This window comes from Arvicanthis niloticus, chromosome 13 (assembly GCF_011762505.2).
Source record: "Arvicanthis niloticus isolate mArvNil1 chromosome 13, mArvNil1.pat.X, whole genome shotgun sequence".
Lineage (NCBI taxonomy): Eukaryota > Metazoa > Chordata > Mammalia > Rodentia > Muridae > Arvicanthis > Arvicanthis niloticus.
Genome location: NC_047670.1, coordinates 58576413 through 58597922, shown reverse-complemented (window position 1 = coordinate 58597922; position 21510 = coordinate 58576413). Strand labels below are relative to the sequence as shown.

The 21510-nt window shown below is 47.1% G+C and overlaps 1 protein-coding gene across 4 annotated transcripts in view; it reads right to left on the bottom strand.

Moving 5' to 3' along the window:
• The window catches only part of Mpped1 (metallophosphoesterase domain containing 1), a 76744-nt gene that overhangs the window by 21621 nt on the left and 33613 nt on the right, over nucleotides 1-21510 (bottom strand). For all 4 annotated transcript variants that reach the window (XM_034517110.2, XM_076911763.1, XM_076911762.1 and 1 more), the window contains one exon: nucleotides 740-965. In XM_034517110.2, the coding sequence (XP_034373001.1) occupies nucleotides 740-965 (226 nt within the window). The remainder of the gene's footprint in view (nucleotides 1-739; nucleotides 966-21510) is intronic.

Below are 21510 nucleotides of genomic sequence, written 5' to 3'. Positions count from 1 at the left end.
CACCACCACCGCTGTTTGCGGCAGCACTGTTATAGTCAGTTACCATTGTCATGGACACAGTGACCATCACAAAGATAGTCTGGACCCGTGGTCACTTTGAGCTGCCCAGCTGGGTGAGTTCAGAGCAACGGCCCAGTCAGTCACTGTGTTTCCAACAGAATAAGGATTCCCTGTGCATCTGTTCTTAAACAGCTGCTGTCCCGTATAGGAGAGGACCCAGTGGGACCGTCTGACGGTCCCAGATGCTTTTTCTCAATTCTGTGGATCAATTGTCTTTCCAACAATCACATGCCTTTCTTTGGGAAGACAGAAGATGGGCAGAAAGGGAAGACCCTCGTGCTAGAGGCTCGTGTTTGAAAGAAAACCCTGTGGCTGCAGCCCCTCCCCCGCTGAGCTGTGTCATCTTGGAGGGTCCATACTCTCTCAGCTGTTTCTTTTTCCATGAGTTGAAGACAACCACTTGCCTGCATGTACTATATATGGCACAGAGGATATAGGTGATGTTACCCTTCCCTTCCTTGGTTCCAGATGGGGAAACAGAAGCCTAGGGGGTGACGGTAGCCTGCCTGAAGTCAAAACAGAGGGTGAGAGTGACAAGACTAAGTCCTGGATCCTTGTGTCCTCATTGCACCGGTCCTGAGCCTCAAATTTGGGTCCCGAGCACCTCAAGGAGACTGGAGTCACCACCACCCTCTGCCTCACCCTAACTGCCGGTGACGATGGGGGCCATCACACTCACCACGGGGAGCCGTAGATCCTGAAGCCACGCACCGTGACCTCTGAGTCCTGCAGGTAGATGCAGTTGGTCAGCAGAGACTGCACGTTCTCGTAGTTCTCCGGCTTCAGCTTGGACACGGACGGGAAGTAATAAAAGTCCTGCTTGATGAGGTCAGCCATGAACTCCTGGTCGAAGGTCAGCTCGTGGTTGCCCGCAATCACGATCTTGTACTCGTATGGCAGGCTGCCTGCGGGGTGGGCATGCACAGAGCTGCTGGCGGCCCTTGTGGAAGCCACAGAGCCACCAAAGAGAGATAGCTGGGGACAGCCACTGGAGTCCCTCAGCAGGGGCACCCCACTGCCCCCATCCTGTGCTCAGAGGGGGCAGTGGTCCAATCATTGTCCCTGGCTCTGCTGGCCTGGCCTGGCCATCAGTCCTTGAGCACAGGACAGTGTCCTCCCTGGACCTAAGCTGCCTCATTTTTCTCTGTATCCCTCCCTCTGTCTACTTCTGACTAGAAGAAAACCTCACCAGGGCCATCAGCCCCAGCTGCCACCAGTCTCTCAGCTTTCTCCACCTTGGGCCGTCGCTCCTCAGCCTACATATGCAAGCTCTTGGTAGAGCCCAGTTCAAACCTTCAGAGATGCGGCACTCAGGGAAAAACCCAGTGCCCAGCAGCACTGACAAGGAATTCACAGTCAAAACAAGGTTCTGGAATGTCCAACGTTTTGAACACTATGGTCTGATGTCATCTGCAAGGTTCAGACCCAAGAACCACAAAATCAAGTTACAAAAACAAAACAAACAAACAAACGAAAAACAAAAAAAAAAAACAGCCTCAGAGTGACCAGAAGTGCCCCCTGTTGGTCCAGAAATTGTCATGCACCCTGCCTTCTCTCAGTGCCCAGGCTCCACACTGCCTGCCCTCTGCACGAAGGAAGCTGTGAGGGCTCTGGAAGCCCTGGTTTAAATTAAAAAAAAAAATGTTGGGCTGTAGAGACAACTTAGTTAAAGTGTTTGCTTTGCTTCAGCCCCGGAACCTGTGCTGCTGTTGCTGCTGGTGTTGTTGTTGTTGTTGTTGTTGTTGCTGCTGCTGTTAGATCCAGGCCTAGTGGCACACACTTGTAACCCAAGTCCTGGGGCAGCAGAGGGGTGGCTCCCATGGCTCACTGGCCTGTCTGATGAGTTGCAGGTTAGTGATAGATCTTGTCTAAAAAAGTGTCAAGACAGAAAATGCCTAAGGAATGACATGGAGATTGACCTCTGGCCTACACACACACACACACACACACACACACACAGGCACACACGTGCACACACACACACATACATGCATACACACACACATACACGTGCACACACACACACATGCATACACACATGCACACATGAGCACATGCTCCACACACACACATGCACTGCATGTGCCCACGCAGTTATACACACAAATGTGAGCACACACACACAATCTGTGTGTGAGTGTTCTCAGGAGAACCAAGTTTGTTCTGCTGCCTGTCTTCTTGGTAACCCACGCTCGGGATCTGGAATCAGAATCAACAACTGTGTTGAGATTCAGCCACCATGTGCACTCTGGGGAGAGGTCTGTTCCCACCCTCAAGTAAGAGTCAGGATGGGTAGGTCAGCTCAGACACCATGCACTCACTCACTCACTGCTGCATAACCTGGGCAAGACAGAAAGATGAATTTAGGGGGATGTGGGAATGAGAAGGAGCCCCTCACCCACCCGAGTCGGGCTGAAGCTTCTCACTACCTGAGGATCAAGGCTGTCCACAGTCTTTCACAGAGACAGATTTCAGATCAGAATGGTAGAGTGGCGCTGAGCTATGCTCAAAGCCCTAGTCTGGGCCTGGAATGTGCCCTTATTTCTTTCCACGTGTGACCTCCAGTTTCCTGGGAATCTCACTAACAAGGTGATTAACTTTGTTCACCTGAAAACAACTCTGAGCTCCCTGTGTAACCCGTGTGACCCAGGGCTTTACCTTATCAGCCGTAATACTATCCACTGTACTTCAGAAAGGCTCCCTCTGAAGCCATAGACAGAGAGAGAGAGAGAGAGAGAGAGAGAGAGAGAGAGAGAGAGATGAAACTTAGAAGCTTTTGAAGATATTAATTCAGAAGCCACTGAATCATATACATGACTACTATAAAGACAGATAAGGTCAATTCACTCTCTCTCCCTCACACACCCTCCCCCCCCACTCCTCTTCCCCCCTACCCCGGCACATAGCCACATATGGGGTACAGTAATGCATACTATTTTTTTCTAAGTATCTCCCTTCTTCCCTTCCTCCCCTCTCTAATAACCATCCTTAAAACTCAAAATTTCTTCTAGGGGCTGGAAAGATGGTTCATCAGTCAGGAATACTTCTGCCCTTCCAGGAACCTGTGTGCAGTTCTCAGAACTCACATCTGGAGGCTCACAGCTGCCTGTAACTTCAGTCCCAGTAGACCTGACGCCCTCTGGTGGCCTCTGTAGTTGCTGCACTCACATGCACACACAGATGAAATGTTAAAATTGCCTAATAAATTCTGGTTCTGCTCCTTACTGACTCGACCTGAAGCTCTTTTCTATAATTCTCCTGAGCGGAGACTTTTCTTTAAAGGAACTACGCAACTCAAACTCTCCAGCTCCCCTTGACAAAACCACACTCTAACTGCAATGAAACTGAACAGTCTAGAAGCCAGTGACACTCTTTCCCAAGCAGGGCCACCTGAGGCCTACACAACCTGCTTAGCCACATGCCTGACCATTAAGGCAAAGGGCTGCAGATATCCAGTGACCCTCAGCCTCACTAGGGCACTGTGTCAGTTGAGGAGCCCAGAGATGCACAAGACCCCAATGTGCACACTGACTTGATGTCCCTAAGCCTGTTTATCAGCTCTGGAAAGCCATGGTGACAGGACAAGTCTGAGCCCTTTTTCAACACTAACCTCCTGTGTGGCCCCACTCCCCAACCCCACCTCATGCCTCAGCATCCTCACACCTGAGACAGAGACAGGAACTCCACCCGTGTGAGAAATCTCTGGTGTGCCACAAAGCACACTGAGTGAAAATCGATCAACAAAACCCTTTGACATTCAGAAGGAAGAAGTGAGCTTCTCTGAGCCAGAATTTGCAAACTAAAGGCTACAAGCCCACCCCAGACATAGTCAGCTTGCTACAGCTTTGTTTTTTTTTTAAATTGAATTTGTTGCCAGCAATAATAATTTGAGAGATTCCCAATAAAACTTCACTCTTCTTGGTTTCTAAAAATAAATGACTGTATTCGCTGTTATTATTTTGTAGTTATTAACATTTGGTGATCCTGGCTCAGCCATGAAGCACTGATTATCTATCCCTTAGACAGGAGGACAATGCTCTTTTTCTTCAGTTCCTGCCAGTCCTACCATCTCATGGAGTTCAGTTCTCTCATTGTGACATATTGCCATTGCCAGGCATTTGGAGTTTGGAGCCTTGCAGTAGCCATGCCCTGGCCTGGGAGGGTCAGTGGGAGGTGAGTGATGACCAATGAAGCTGTGGGAGATGGAATTCCCAAGCCCCATCCTGAGGTTTACTGCAACCTAGTCCTTGGTGGAAAGCCCAGAATCAGGGGAGGGAGCGTGTTAGCTCCACCCGTCCCTGTTTTCACCACAAGTCTGGTGAACAAAGCCACCTGCACCACTGAGCACTGCACTGTGATGCACGGGGAGCTGCCAGAGCTGGGGACTGAGTGGGCAGAGCAGTGGGGAGGAGCTGAACTGACCACCTGCCCATGGAGCCCACCATGGGCGGTGCCCTAGTGTCACCGAGATCTTGATTCCCCCATAGAGCCATCCAAAGTAGATGCCATTAAGTCCACTCCATATCCTGGGGCCTTGAGCTGAAGCCATTGGAGTAGGGTAGGGATGGGGGTTGGGGGGAGGGGAAAGGAGAGGTGGGGGCATGGCTCAGGTGCAGGGGTTATGTTGTAGATATCAACTAACTCGATGCCCCTGGGCCACTATCCCAGAGTCCTTCAAGGCTACAAGACCCTCAGAGTCATCCTGGGAGCCTCCTCAGTCCTTCCCCAAGCACAAGGACCAGACCAGGAGGTGGCAAGAGAGCCCAGCAGGGTGAGTGAGGTGGCTACCACTGGCTGCCTACATTCATGATTCAGCCTGGTTTCCACTTGAAGTGCCGGAGAAGCTAGTGGGTGGGGCCGCACTAATGGAATTCTGTCATGTCTCTAACTGGGGGTGCTACTTAAGGAAATCAGCAAATTACACCAGCTGAACAATTCCATGCTTCTGCAGTGGTGACTCCGTGGGGGCTGGGTGTGCAGGAAGCTGTCAGTTCCCCTCAGGAGCTCTGACTGGCAGACAAGGAGAGCTGAGACCTATAGTCTCCAGGGATTATGAGAGAGCACAAAGAACCACCTCCCACCCTCAAGGCCAGGCAGCAGGAGGGAGCTGTGCCTTCCCAGGGTGTCAGGTTCACATATCTGTTCCCTTCAACAAGGTGGGTGTCACAGGCACCCCATCCCCGAGACAAAGGTCTAGCCATGAGTCCATCTCTCTGGGAGGTCCATTGAACTTGACGGTTCACCAGCTGCCTGTGACCTCCACTGACACTAAGCATTTTTCTTTCCTTTTGACATCTGAGGGAGATGGTTTGGGTTTGCCAAAACACAAGACAAGTCAGCAATGGAATGGCTAAAAAACATGGAGGACAGAAATCTCCTGGCACTCCTGTGACAGCATGGAGGTACATTCTGAACCACCATCCCATGTCCCTCACCGGGTGTGGAAGTGTGTGTGTGTGAATTGGAAGGTAAGTAGGAGGAAGGGTGAGTGAGTGGACAGCCAGACAGATGAATGGGTGGGCATGTGGATGGACAGACAGATGGATGGATGGATGGATAGGCTGATGGACAGACAGATGAATGGGTGGGTATGTGGATGGATGGATGGATGGATGGATGGATGGATGGATGGATGGGTGAATAGATGGGGTGGGTGGGTGAGTGAATATTTTGGGGAGATGAGTGGATGGATGGATGGGTGGGTGGACTGATGGACAGAAGGACAGACAAATGAATGGGTGGGTATGTGGCTGACTGACTGGATGGATGGATGGATAGATGGGTGGATGGACAGGTGGGTGGATGGATGAGTGGGTGGATAAATGGATGGATGGATGGATGGATGGATGATGGATGGATGGATGGACAGGTGGGTGAATGGATGAGTGGGTGGATGGATGAATGGACAGATGGATAGATGGACAGATGGATGGATGAGTAGATGAATACGTGGATGGATGATGGGCAGTAAATGGGTGGGTGGGTGGGTAGGTCGGGGTAAGAGGGAGGATGGGTCAGTGGATTGGTGTTTGGGTGAAAGAGAAATTGAGTAGATGAACGGCTGAATGACTAAACAATAGGGTGTGTGTGGAAGCAGATTTAAGGGTGGGTGGTTGGAAGGGTGTATAAGTGGATTTTTATAAGCATGCATGCTTTTGTGCGTGGGAAGATGGACAGATCAATGGGTAGATGAACGAAGAGGTGGGTGGAGGAATATACTTCTCAGTCAGTCCACCTGATAGCGCTGACTATCTCCTTCACATCAAGAGAATCTCCATCTTCCTGGATCCTTCCTTCCCTCCGGGATCCCTGTTCCTGCTGGGCAATGTCTCAGACTTACTCTCTTCATCTATGTACTTGCCCATCTGTGAGTCTCCTCCAGCCCTCCCTGTTCTCTAGCACACAGGAAGTATGGATGCCAGATTAAGGCTTTTCAATGGCCTGGTCATCACTGACTTAAATGAAGCCCCTCCTCTGTTTTAGGACTGTGGCTCCTTGTTACAGGTTTGCCTTCCAGCCCCACAACCCAGAACATCTCACCAACCTGAGTGTGCCAAGACATCTTGGACAGGACCACCTTCCCACCCTCTACCTTCACACAGAGAAGTGAGTGTACCCCCATGCCAAGCTGCTACAACTCCCTGCCCCCCTCCCAGAGCAGAGAAGAAGCCTGACAGCCTCCAAACTGGGAGCTTCCCGTGCCTGGACGGGAGCTGACCCCTGGGGCGGGGGTGTTCCACAAGCAGAGGTGAAATACATCATCTCAGACCAGGTCACACTGTCACCCTGTGGAGCCAGGAATAACAAATGCAGGAAGCCAGAAGAGGCAGCCATTGGAAGGTCCAGCCCGGGACAGTTCGAGTGAGTGAATAGCTTAGCCTGTTGGTTAGGCTCACGGTGGCAGACACATTACGTCCAAATGCCTTTTCTTTTTCTCTAACTTCCTCCACTGAGGCATTGGTCAGCCTGTCCAAATGCATGCTATGCTGGGGGCCCATGTTCACTGAAGCTGGACTCTGTTAGAAGCCCAAGTCTTTGGTCTGCTTGCTATAGTCCCCAGGAAATGTTCTTTTAGGACCCCAAAGATGGCGAGAGCAGTTGAGTGACCTATTGTGCTCCCCTGCTGTGGAGAGACACCATGACCAAGTCAACTCATAAAAGAAAACATTTCGTTGGGGCTGGCTCACAATGTCAGAGGCTTAGTTCATTACCATCATGGCAGGGAGCATGGTGGTCCACAGGCAGACATGGTGCTGTAGAAGTGACTGAGAGTTCTACATTCTGATCCAAAGGCAGTGACTGGGCCTAATGTGGCCTTTTGAAACCTCAAAGCCCATCCCAGTGACACATAGTGGTTTGAAGGACTCCACAGCCCCACAATGGGAGGTGTCCCAGGCGACCTTTCAGGGACTGGGATACTGATTGATCCTCAATCCTTGACCTCAAAGGCAGCCTCTACCCCTGGCTTTTCAGAACTGATAAACACACCCTACCATGTCAGCATGATGACACTAAGCCATCCACCCAGAAGCTATACTCTCTTTCCAGCTTACTTGAGATGCTGGCATTTGCTAGTTATGGGTTTTTCAGTAGGTAAAGAGACCATAAACTGTCAATCAGGAGAGCAGATGAGGGTGACAGGTGGGTTTTCCTTTTCACTTGCCAGATGCATGGAGTGCAGGAACATCCACGCAAAGCTTCCAAAGGCAGCCAGGTTGGGGTGCACAGAATACTGGCGGACTCCTGTGGGAGCCTGCTAAGTCCTGACATTAATCTCCCTCCAAAGAGGTGACTAATCTTTATCACTAACCTGTCCTATCCCATCCCAGGCCGCATTGGGTCCACACAGCATGATCTGTTACACTCTGTGAGAGGCACACACATTTCTACGCCATCAGTGCCGGTCCCAGAGTAGCACATTGTGCCCAGCAGGGTTTTAGCAAGCTCTAAACACAATGACAATCAGGAAAGTACCCACTTACTGCTTTTTTTCCCTGCCCGTTCCCTGTCTCACAGAACACAGCAGAGGGGGGTGGGATGAAGAGTCGGTGTAACGATCTCTGATTGCATTTTTAGTGCGTCGTTGACAGTTCTGTGTTTAAACGCTTGCCAATGTCTGGGAGATTTGAGTTAGCAGACGGCTTATCGTGGTGCACTGTCTAGGGGAACACTGGGAAAAAGCTAGCTCTGAGAGTCAGCAGCAAGCTGCCAGCGACCAAGTCATAGGATCATGCACACAGCATGGACCATGTGAGCCAGTGGTGTAAGGTGAGGGGAACCCACGTGTGACCCAGACAGGGTATGGGAGGCATAGGCTATGCCTACAACCCTGTAGTGACCTCCCTGGGACAAGATTAGCAATGTATATTTGATGCATCTTGACACCATTTGCAAGCGAAGACCATAGCCCCCAGTCTGCTGAGCAAGGGAACTCTGCAGGGTATCAGGCTATAGAGAGCAATCCTGTATCTACCTCTCACTGGCTGGCTGACCCAAGAGGGGCCTTCAGCACCCTTGCCTGTAGACTGGATGCTCATCATCATGAGCTAGTGGACACAGGAAGTCACACATTTTCCCTGCCCCAGATGTGTTCTGTCAACTGTATAAGACTGGGGTACGTAGGGGAGAAGCACTTAATCACTTAAGAGCAAGAAGCCATGCCACCCCAGGACCCACAGGGAAGCTCAGCCAGTCAGAAGGTGAAGCAGAAATGTGAACAGCAGCACGCCATGTGGGCCAAATAGGCAAGTGAGCAGGCTAAAGGTCGCCAGTTAAGTGTCTCTGTTTCTCACGGTAGGGCACTCTGAATAATCAGGGCAAATGGAGAGAGGTCTTGGATAAGAGCCTCGCAAAGGATCTGTTGGCTGTGGTGTGCTTGGTTTGCCTGTGGAAAGTGTGCTGCTAACCCTGACAGGGACAGTCCCCACAGCCAGGGAGATTCCAAGGCATCAAAGCATCGAAACATAGAAAAAGACAGAAAAGCTGAAGGCTCAGATCCTGGCCTTCAACTGACTGTATCACAACCTGGGGTTCTCTGGAGCTTTCAGCCCAGAAATGGGAGCCAAGACCGTGGAGGCTGAAACAGAGGCTCCAGAAAGTCCCAACATTATCCAGGGATCGTAGAGGCTCAGGGACCCATACCCACTTGCAGCTTCCTGCTGCAAAGACATCACTGTGAGTGGACATGTGCTAGCACAGCAGGGGCTCTGCCAAACCAGAGGCTGGCCCTACCACACGCCTCAGCGACTCCTATGGGTCCTGCGTGGGAGGCTCCTGGAACCACTGTGCCACACTGGTGCCCATATTTAAAAGGCAAATGCGATTTGTCTTCTGTTCTGTACTAATAGCCCAAATGTTTAACTTTCCAACATTTGTTTTTCCTGGGAAATGTTTTTCAAACAGGGACATTCAGTCCTAGCCATCATCAACTGTGTGTTTCCAGTGCTACTGTAGTGTGGACCACTCCAGGATGAAGGATGCTTTTCCCCTAGAGTGCTGTGCTCACAGCCCTGGGGAAATGACACCAGACCTGGACAGGGCAAGGTAAGGAGAGGGTGAAATGAGCCCCAGGATGGTGACTCTGTTGGACCTGGCCAAGTCCAGACAGATACGGGCCTCACTCTAGGGGAAAAGAAGGCTGAGTTACCCCGGCATCTCCTACAACTTCATCCAGAGACATTTCAAGCTCTCTGTGAGGCAACTCTCAGTGTAGAGCTTGGTACCCAGTAGGCACTCAGTGCATGTGTCCTGAATGCACACAGTATCACTATACCTGTGCAACAGATGCTAAGCTGTGGTAACTACACACACACACACACACACACACACACACACACACACACACCACTACTGAACCAACAAGACAGCCGCTTTGAGGAAAGCAAGATGCTTCACAGTGCACATCCAACCAAGCCCAAGCCGAGGGCAGAGAGGTTCCATTTCTAAAGCACCATTGCCAGTTGTAAGAAATGTTAAAGTGTTATCTAAAATTGGAATATCAAAAGCAGCAGTGCCCAACTGTACCTTAAAGAAACAAGCACTTCCTAAGCCTCAGGGGACAGTCTGGAAGAGGGACAGAAAGATGTTAAGGCCAGGAGATCAGAGAATTTGCTATGAAATTGTGTCTCCTAGTAATATCAGATTCCCACCAAGTCTCACCAGCATGACTGCCCACACGTGAGCTGAACAAGGATGATCAATCACCAATGGACATTCCAAATGGAACAGGGAAACAACCAAGAGACCTACACACACACACACACACACACACACACACACACACACACACACACACAACTACAGCAATTGAGAAAAGCTGAGAGCAAGAGAAATAGTCTTTCCCAGAAAAGAGCATGCCAATTGTTTGTCCAGTGCTAAATAGTCAGCCCTAAAAACACAGATACAAGGTTATAGTTAGGAATATATATGTATATACATAAGTGCATGCAATAACAATTAATGAAAGGATGCCATGAATTTGAGGGAGGGTTGGTGGGTATGTGGGAAGGTCAGGAGGGAGGAAAGGGAAGGGAGAAATGTAATCGAATTATAATCTCAAACTGAAAGTAAACAAAAGATGCTTTGAAGCAGAAGCTGGGAGTGAGCATCAGGAACGGGAAGAACCAAGCAGGAACCACTGCCTTGGTCATATGACTTGAAGGACTTTGTGGCACTACCAGAAAGCAAACACCATTTCAGTTAGACAAAAAGAAGTTTCTCATCTACTTTGTAACTTCATCCACAGACAGAATGACCTCTCAACTACTTTGCCTGTTGTTCAAAAGTTAGAACAAAGCCTGGGCTTGGTGGTACCACACCCGTAATTCCAGCACTCAGGAGTTGGATACAGGAGGATTAGGAGTTCAAGTCCATCCTCAACTACATAGGGAATTTGAGGCCAACCTAGGTGGAATGGTTGGCTTAATTGTCAACTTGACACAATCTAGAATTGTCAGGTTGGACTGTGGACAAGTCTGTGGGTGATTATCTTGCTTACATAAATTGAGGCAGTAAGACCTGCCCACCATGGGTGACACCATTCCCTAGGAAGGAGATTCTAAGCTACATGGGACTGAAGAAAGCACACTAGGTAGAAGATACACATGTGTTAATCCATTGCTCTCTGCTCCTGATGGAATGTGTGATATGACTAGTTACTTCAAGCTCCTGCCTTAACTTCCCACAATGATGGATGACTGTAACCTGAAATTGTAAACCAAAAGAAAAAAAAAGCTTCTCCCTTAAGTTGTTCTTGTCAGGATATTTTATCACACTAGCAGGAAACAAAACTAATGCACTGGGCTATGTGAGACCATCTCAAAACAAAACAAAAAAACACAACTAAACTTAATTGTGTCACAGTTCACATTGATGTAAAGTTAGGTCAAATATGAACCTGCACTGGCTGGTTCCTCTGTGATCCTGAGGGTTGCACCCTGGGATTGCTCTGAACCAACCTTAAAGGTGCATAGTCAGCTAAGCAACTTGTCACTGAGCTGGTCTGACAGCCATTAGGACAGACAGCACAGCTAAGATGTGTCATTCACTTAAGTTTTTTGAAATCTCTCTAGTTTTATTGGTGTAAGTACTTATAAATAAAACTTCCCTCTTAGAACTGGCTCTGTTGAGCTGGAACTATGGCTTAGTCACTAAAATGCTCATATAAGCACAGGAACCTAAATTTGATCAGCAGAGCCTATGTTAGAACTGGGTAGGCAGAGACTGGAGAGGATCCTGGGCTCACTTGCTGAATTAACAAGCTGCAAGCCAGTTCTAAAAATAAAGTTGGTGGCTTCTGAAGAGTGACACCCAAGAGTGTCCTCTGGCCTAAACACATACACACATGAATACACATGTGCCCTCCCCCCCACACACAGAGGACTGGCAGTGCTTAGCAGGTTCTGGTTGGTTATATCTCCACTGTAATCTGATTCTGGGGAGGAGGCTCTCTCATCCCTCCTGATTTCCCCAATGACCATAGTCATTCAAACACCTCTCTCATCCTCTGGTGATTTCTGTCCCTTTTCTTGCTGCCAGGTTACAGTTTTGTCCCACTGTTTTCTGAGGCAAGACACTATTTTATGCTTAGTATTTGTGATGATGGTGCTTTATAGTAAATTATAATCCATTTTGAAATAATGTTCTTTTAGCAAATTAAAAAAAATATGTCTTCTGTGCCTTTGGAATATTCTATCAATGTCTTCCAGTTCCATTTGATCCACAAGGTAGTTTAACTCTGGTGTCTTTCTGTTGTGTGCTGCTCATGCTTCTCCAGATCTTAGAGAAACAAGAGAACAAACCAATACTCAAATCAGTAACAAAAGAGATTACAACTACCAGAAAAGAAATAAATAGTGGATAAAGGAACAATACACGGAATCAGAAAATTGGTTCTTTGCAAAGATGGGTGCCACAGGACTTAGATGGAATATTTTTGAGAAATTATATTAGAAGAGAAGAAAAATTCTGGATACATATGATCTCCTAAAGTCGAACCAAGAGGATTAAAAACTACTAAAAGGGATGATAATAAGCAGCAAGATTGAAGCTGTTATTTTAATAAGTCTCTCAACAAAGAAAAGCCAGAACGGGGTGGGTTCACTGCTGAATTCCATTCCATCTTTAAAGAAAAATGAACATCAGCGTGCCTCAAACTCCTCCACAGGATGGAAAGGATGGAATGTTTAAAAAACTCAATCTAAGAAAACAGTGCTACCTCGGTTCCTACAGTGGTCTGAGTAGGAATGGCCCCCTAGGCTCATATATTTAAATGTTTGGTCATTAGGGAGTGGAGATACTTGAGAGGGATTAGGAGGTGTGGCCTTGCTAGAGTAGGTGTGGCCTTGCTGGAGTGGGTGTGGCCTTGCTGGAGTGGGTGTGGCCTTATTAAAGGAAGTGTGTCACTGGGGGTGGGCTTTGAGTTTGCAGAAGCCTAAGCCAGACCCAGTGGCTCTCTCTTCTGCCTGCTACCTGTGGATCCAGATGTAGAACTCTCAGCTCCTTCTCCAGCACCATGTCTGCCTGCAGGCTTCCACGCTTCCCACTGTGACAATAAAGGACTGAACCTCTGAACTGTAAGCCATCCCTAATGAAATGTTTTCCTTTATAGAGATGCTACGCTCATGGTGTCTCTTCACAGCCATAGAACAATGACTAAGACAATACCCAAGCTGGATACAGGCACAACAATAAAAGAAAACTGTAGACCAACATCCTTGAGATGCAAAACTTTTCAATAAAACACTTTGCAAATTGATTCCAACAGCACATTAAGAAGATCATACACCGAGACCAAGGCAATTCTTTTCAGGGGTACAAAGATGGTTCAACATATGCAAATGAGTAAGTTTGAAAGAGCAAATAAAAACAATCAAGAACAAAGATCATGTGACCATGCCAAAGACTTTATGACATAATTCAAAAACCCCTCATGATAAAAGCTGGAAAGAAGCTAAGTGGAGAAGAACCGTACTTCAACGTAATCGGAGCTACGCAGAGCAAATGTATATGTAACATTGCCTGTTAGGTGAAGACATTAAAAAATCCCTGAAAACCATGAAGGAACAAGACAAGAGTATTCACACTTACCATTTGTACTTAATATGGAGCTTGAAGATTTGACCAGAGCAATCAATCAAGAAGAAATAAAGAGGATAAAAATAGAAAACAAGAAAGTTATGCTACCCCTTCCTGTTTGGAGTTGATATATATTGTACTTAAGGGAATAATATATAGCAAGCCAGCAGGACACAAATTCAACAACCAAAAATCAGTAACTCGGGTTGGCAAGTGAGTTCAGTGGGTAAAGGCACTTGCTGCCAAGTCTGAGGACCCGGGTTCCTGACCTCTATTTATGCACCATGGCAAAGACACAAACACACACATACATACACACACATACATGCACACGCACATACAAACACAAATAAGTCTAAAAAAGATTTTCTAATCAGTAACTTTTCTATACACCAATAATTAATGCACTGAAGGAAAAAACCATGAAAACAATTTTGTTCAATAACCTCAACAAAACACCTAGGGGAAAAAAAACAAACTGTACATAGAAAAGACCTCAACAATGAAATTTCAAAGCGAGAAACTGAAGAAGACCCAAGAGGATGGAAAGACCTCCCATGCTCATGGATTTGGAAGATCAATATTGTTTAAATGGCCACAGCACCAACAGCCATGCACAGACTCAATGCAATTCTCACGAAAATTCCATCGACATTGCTGGCATAGGTATGTGGTATACACATGTGTGCAAGTGCACATATATGTGAACATAAACATGTGCATGTAGTTGCCAGAGGCTGAGGTGAGTCTTCCTCGGTCACTCTCCTTCTTACATACTGAGGCAGGGTCTCTCATTTGAACTCAGAGCTCAGCGATCCAGCTAACCTAGCTAGCCAGCTTGCTCCAGGGATCGTGTTTCCACTTCCTGAGAATACGTGGCCCACCATACCTTCTTGGCATTTACATATATTGGACATTGAGGATCTGAACTACACAGCAATCTACAAAGTTATCTCCCCAGCTCTGTGGTCATTTTACCAAAAGCAGTCTATAGATTCAGCGCAATCTCCATAAAGATTTTAATGACTTTCTTCACAGAACTAAAAAAGGCAATCTTAAAACTCATATGTGAACACAAAAGACAGATGGCCAAAGCAACCCTAAGCAAAAAGAACACAGCCAGAGGTATCACAAAACCTGGCTTCAAACCATACTACAGAACCCTCATGACAATGGCAAGCCCTGATGCAAAGACAGACTAGTAAACCAATGGAGCATAATAAAGAACCCCCCCCCCCCAAACAACCTATGAAGCTGCAGCCTTTAGATTCTTGACAAATGTGACAGACCTATGGAAAACTTGCTATCTGCATACAGAGAATAAAGCTTTGAAACTGTTAGGGGGAACACTTAAGAGATTCTGATGTGGGAGACAATTTTCTGTCCAGAAATAAAAGCATTGGCGAACAGGATTACAACAAACAATAAAGCTGCTCTCACAGTGAGGGAAACAATCAAAAGAGTAAAGAGACGGCTCACAGGATGGGACTCCTCACTGCCAGCCATTCATCAGATGGACAATCAATATCCAGAGGGTTAAATCATAGAAGCTATCAGAAAAACAACCCAGTTCTCAGAAGGGTAAAAGATCTGAACAGACACGTCCCCAAAGAAAGGACACACATATGCAATGAGAGAATATGAACCAAGTTGGAGAGATGACTCAGCAGCAAGAGTGCTCACTGCACAGCAGGAGGCCCCCTCCCAGCACCCACATACGATGCTGGGCATGAGTACACACATGTCTATACTGCTGGAGTTATGAATAGAGTAGAGACAGCTGGATGGCCGATGCCTAGCTTCAGATTCAGCGAGAGACCCTGTCTCAAAGGAATACGGTAGTGACAGATCATGACACTTGAGGTCTCCCTCAGGCCTCCACACTTGTGCATAGGAGTGAGAACTGGCACACACATGTGTATATAGCATACACATATACACAATACTTTCTCACACACACATAAAATGTGAAAATCGCTCATCTTTAATAGCTACCAGAGAGATGCAAATTAAAATTTCATTTAGATTCTATCTCACCTCAGTCAGAATAGCTATTTTAAAAATTAGTAATCTGGGCATGGTGGTATACACTTAGTATACACACTCAGGGGGCAGAGAGAGAAGGTTAAGAGTCCCAGTAAAACCAGAGCTATAAAGTTTGAGTGCTCTATTGCTGGGAGGGAGTGGTACATACCTTTAATCCCAGCACTGGGGAGGCAGAGGCAGGTGAATCTCTGAGTTTGAAGCCAGCCTGGGATACAGAGGACTTTGAAGTCTACAGAGCAAATTTCAGCCAAAATCTGTGTCTCAAAACAATAACAACAACAAAGTTTGAGTGATCCAGTCTTAAAGCAACAATAATAATGAGAAATACTGGTGAGACTATGGAAAAGAAGAGTCCTCCTACACTCGTGGTGTAAGTTACTGCAGTCGCTATGGAAATCAGCATGGAAACTAAGATAGAACTCTTATATGGCCCATTACACTATTGAAGGAGATTGAGCCATGAAGATGCCTCGTGACTGCAGGTGCGGAAAACCACAGGACAGGGGAACAGCTATAAAATGATTCACCAGAAAATTCCTGTCTGCAAGGGGGAGACTGATATATAGTAAACCTCCCTACCTGCATGGGTGATTATATTAAATATAAAGTGCTTAGAAACTACAATTAAAAGGCAGGGATTAAAAAACAGAACTTTTAAAAGCCAATAACAAGCTGTTTATAGGAGATATTTGTTTGTTTGTTTGATTGATTGATTGTTTGAGGGGTAGGGGTCTTACTCTGTAGATCTAGCTGGCCCCAAACTCATAACATTCTCTCTGCCTCTGTCTTCCAAGTTTTGACCTTATAGACATGAGCCACCATGCAAGGCTAGAAGATAGTTTCAATGCAAAAGAAGGTGAAAATGAAAGGATCAAAAGAGATATGCAACCCAGCAATAACCGAAAGAACACAGAAATGGCTACTCCAACATCAGATCAAGTAGCCCTTAGGACAGAAAGTGTTACTAGAGAAAAGAAAGGATTGAGTAGAGATCAAAAGCCATGCACTAGTCAGCCTCACTGGTGATGCACACAGTACAAGAGAAATTAATACCAATCCTGACTGTGCTGCCTAGTCTTAGGTCAACTTGACACAAGCTAGAGTTATCTGAGAGGGAGGACATTACTTGAGAAAAATGCCTCCATAAGATCTGGCCGTAAGGCATTTTCTTAATTAGTGATTGATGGGGGAGGGCCCAGCCTATCATGGGTGATGACATTGCGGGCTAACTGCTCTGGGTTCTATAAGGAAGCAGGCTGAGCAAGTCATGAGAAGCAAGCCAGTAAGCAGCACCCCTCCATGGCCTCTTATCAGCTCCTGCCTCCAGGTTCCTGCCCTGTTTGAGTTCCTGTCCTGACTTCCTTCTATGATCAACAGTGCTGTGGAAGTGTAAAGCAAATAAACCCAAGTTCCTCCCAGCTTGCTTTTTGGTCTTAGTGTTTCACCACAACGACAGAAACCCTAACTAAGACACTGACAAACATCTCTAAAACACAGACAAGAAGAAGACACTTTTCAGATTACTATGTAGACCTTAGATTAAATCAAAGACATCACAAGAAAACTACAGACTGCATTTATTCTGAGTGTAGACACAAAGTATCAATAAGATACTACTAGGTAGCCCTACTGGGGGCTGGAGAAAACTCTCAGTGCTTAAAAGCATATACTACTCTTCCAGAGGACCTGAGTTTGGTTCTTGTCACCTGCCTCAGACAATACACAACCAGCTGTAACTCCAACTCAAGGAATCCAGTGCCGCCTTCTGGCCTCTTTAGGCACCTGCACTCACAAACACGCATATATACACATAATTTAAAGTAAATGAAAATAAAATTTAAAATATTACCAAACCCAGCAGCGCACAGAAAGCATTTACATCTGATCAAACTGGATTTGTCCCAGAACTATAAGGTTGGCTCAATACACACCAGTCAATGTAACACAGTACTTCATTCTATGCTATCCTCTGAACAGATGGAGAAAGACATCCGACAAAATCCAATGTACTTTCGTGATGCAAAGCACTTGACAACAAAGGGACCATCTCACTAGACATGGAACGTCTATTCTTGTCGTTACAACACCAAACATTACCACGAAAAAATGCAAGACCAGAAACAGGACAAGGGTGTCTGCTCCTTCCATTCCTCTTCAGCAGTGCACTCGAGGCTCAGACAGTGTAACTCAGCAAGAACAAGGACTAAAAGCACCTAGAATGCACTGGGCCTGAGAGATTGCTCAGTGCCATGAGCATCTAAAATCCCAGCATTCTTACAGGGTGTCAGGAAACAGAGACAGGAGACTTCCTGAAAGCTCACAGTCGTGTACGCACAGAAAAACAAACAAGAAAAAGACCCTTCTCAAGGCTGAAGGTGAGGACTGAGAGCCAAGGTTGCCCTCTGACCTCCATACCCATGCCATGGCATGTGAACAGTCACATCCATGTAAGATGCTCCACCCTCACCCCACCCGAGCCCTGGGAGGGAACAGCGGCCCTGCTGACATTTAGATTTTAGATTTGCAGCTTCCAGAACTGGGAACAGATCAATTCCTGTTGTGTCAAACTCATCAGGTTATGGCAATCTGTTACAGCAGCCTCAGGAGATAAATGCAATAGTCAACACCAGAAGCCAAAGTCGATAGTCTTCAAAGCAGTTGGAGAGAGGGGTGGACTTAAGTTCTGCAGAGCAGGTGCGTGGTGGAGGGGATGCGTGGTGGAGGGGAAGTGTGGCTCTCAGCACTCCCTGCATCAAACTGGTAAAGCACTGCTGAGGGAAGGCACATATGATGTTTGGGGAAAGCATTCTGGGAAAGAAGATGGCTCAGGTGCTGATGCCGGCAGCTATGTGTGCTGAACTGGGCCCTGTCCATTCCTAGGCCAAAGCTCAAAACCCCAGGACCTGAGAGTATGACTGTGAGTTCTGGGCCTTTAGAGAGGTAGTTAAAATAGAGGGGTTCCTGGAGCCGATCCCTAATACATGAAACACGGACTTTACAAGAAGAGGAGAGTGGACACAGAGCCAGAAACACACACAAGGTCATAGCAAGAAGACACCACAGTCAGGCTCAAGAAACTCAACAGGGACAGCATTTGTCCTGAGAGCCTGACCAGCTGAGTTCAACCCTGGAATTTGCAGAAATGGAAGAACCAACCAGAAGTACATGGCTAGCACACAGTACTAGCATGGCAGAAATAAGAGAGTCCCTTCCTTGACTACAAGAAAGAACAACCTTTGAAAAGATAAAAGTTATCCTCCAACCTCCATACATGAGCCAGAGCCACAGCACGCACACGTACACACACACACACACACACAGAGAGAGAGAGAGAGAGAGAGAGAGACACACACACACTAGTTACATATACAAATAAAGCTCAGAAGGAAGACAGCTATGTACAAACCACAGAGAGGCCCCAGAAGAAACTGGGTTTTCTAAAACCTTGATCTCAGATGCCCAGCATCCATAGCTGTGAGAAATTAAACAAAGCCTTGAGACTAACAGCAGCCAGAGGATCAGTGCGGTGGCACGCACAGAGATACACGAAAAGTGTTTCGATGAAATTACTGATAAACATGAGACGAGCCAGACTTGGCATTACCACCTGTGATACCCCCCTGTGACTTAGGAGGTAGAGCGCATGAGAAGTGTGTCGATGAAAATACTGATAAAACATGAGACGAGTCAGGCTTGGCGATACCCACCTGTGATCCTAGGACTTAGAAGGTAGAGCCTGGAGGCCTAAGAGCTCAAGGCCAGCCTGTACTACACAGCAAGTCTGAAGCCAGCCCAAGCTTTATGAAAACTTTGTTTTAAAAATACAAAAATGAAGTGAGGAAAATGAGCAGGTACGGTGGCCCATGGGTGTAACACCAGTACCTGGGAGTCTCAGGTAGAAGGAGCGTGAGTTTTGAGGCTAGCCTAGGCTACATAGTGACACACTGACACAGACTCAAAAAAACAAAGTTGGGGACAGGGAAGAGGTTCAGTTGCTAGAGTGTTTACCTAACACTCACAAAGCCCTGAGTCCCAACCCCAGCCCTGCCTAAACCAGATATAGTGCTACAAGCCGGTAGTAATTTCGGCCCTGGGGAATTGGAAGCGGGAGAACCAGGCATGCAGTCACCCTCAGTTATAGAGATCATTCTAGGCTACATGAGGCCCTGTCTAAAAACCAGCAGCAACAAAAATTAGAAATCAAAAATGTTAAAGTGTCATGTACTATGATGTGTACACTTTTCCACAACTTGCATTTAAATTTTTATGTATTTAAATTATGGCAAAGGTGAGTGGCCTGGACCCCGGCAGGAAGAGCTTCAGTGTGTCAGCGCTCAGAGTTCCAGGAAGGCCATTCCGAGAAAGCTGCCCTTGGTTCCTCCCCATCAGAAGATTCCACAGCATCCCCTGCGGGGAGGCAGGGCTTCAGGACTGCCACCTTCCTGGAATTACAGAAGATGCAGGGCTCCAAACAGATCCTAAGATGCCCTCCAGCTAGAGCCAACCTACAAGGGGAAAGGTTTCACCCAAAGCCAAGTTCATTACAGTAGCAACGGAAATCATTACCAGGAAGTGATTACGACTAAATGTTTTGGGGGCTGAAGAGATGGCTCCGTGGTAAAAGTGCCTTCCCTAAAGCATGGGGAGCTGAGTTCCTCCCCCTCCCCGCATTCACATAAAGCCAGGTGCAGACGTGCCTGTCTGTAACCCCAGCACTTGTAGGAGGGAGACAGGAGCATCACTGGAGCTCGCTGTCCCCAGTCTAGACAAATCGGTGAGCTCTAGGTTCAATGAGAGACCCTGTCTCAAAAACCTCGATGGAGACTGAGGAAGACAATGGATGTCATCTTGGGCCTGCAAACACATGTATGCACACACGTATGTGCCCACATGTGCACACACAACAAATGGTAAAGTTGATGATTTCTGTTTTCCAACAGAGTTCTTTGTAAACTGGGATCTCTTCAGGATGAATAATACCTTAGACACTTGGGCACCCTAAAGTAAATCGCCTTGCTGCTTCGGTTTACCCAGTCCTTCATTCTACAGTCATTTTCTTGGCCCTCACGGGTGCTACCCCACCGTGACAGCAGGAACTAGGTCCCAACATAAGTGTCCTGGGAACAGTGTGGCAAAAGCAAGCAGCCAGGGCCTTTTTCTGTCCAGGGGAGGAATCTGCACATGCAATAGGAATAATGAAGATCAGGCAGCACTCCCCCTACAAAGGTTGGAGTACCCCAGAAGAGCAGAACATACAAGAGAGGCTGGAGGTAGCCAACAAATGCAACCTATTTGACAACAGCCCAGATGCCTAGAGTGGATGAAGGGAGAGGCGGAGCCAGGCCTGAGGGTACCAGGCAAGTCCCACCAAAGCAGGTTGTCCTGTTTCATTGCTGTTACTGTGACAAAACAACCTTACAAAAAGCTACTTAGGGGTAAGGGGTATTTATTTAAGCTTATAATCCCATGTTATAGTCTATTATCATGGGGAAATCAAGGCAGGGACTTCAAACAGCTGATCAGGTCACATGCACAGTCAAGAGCAGAGAGAATAGATGGAGCCTGCCTCATTCATTTACTTCCTGTACTCAGCTTGATTTCTCTACTCTTACCCAGTGCAGACCCTCCTGCTTAGAGGATGACGCCACCCACAATGGGCTACATCCTCTCACATCAATCAATGTCATTACAACAATCTCTCATGGATACACCCCTAGCCAATGTAAACACCCCCTCGTTGATGCCCTCTTCTGGGTGGTTTTTAGGCTGTATCAGGTTGACAAAGCTAACCCTCACACCAGGTGACAGGACACAGCAAGCATGGAATCT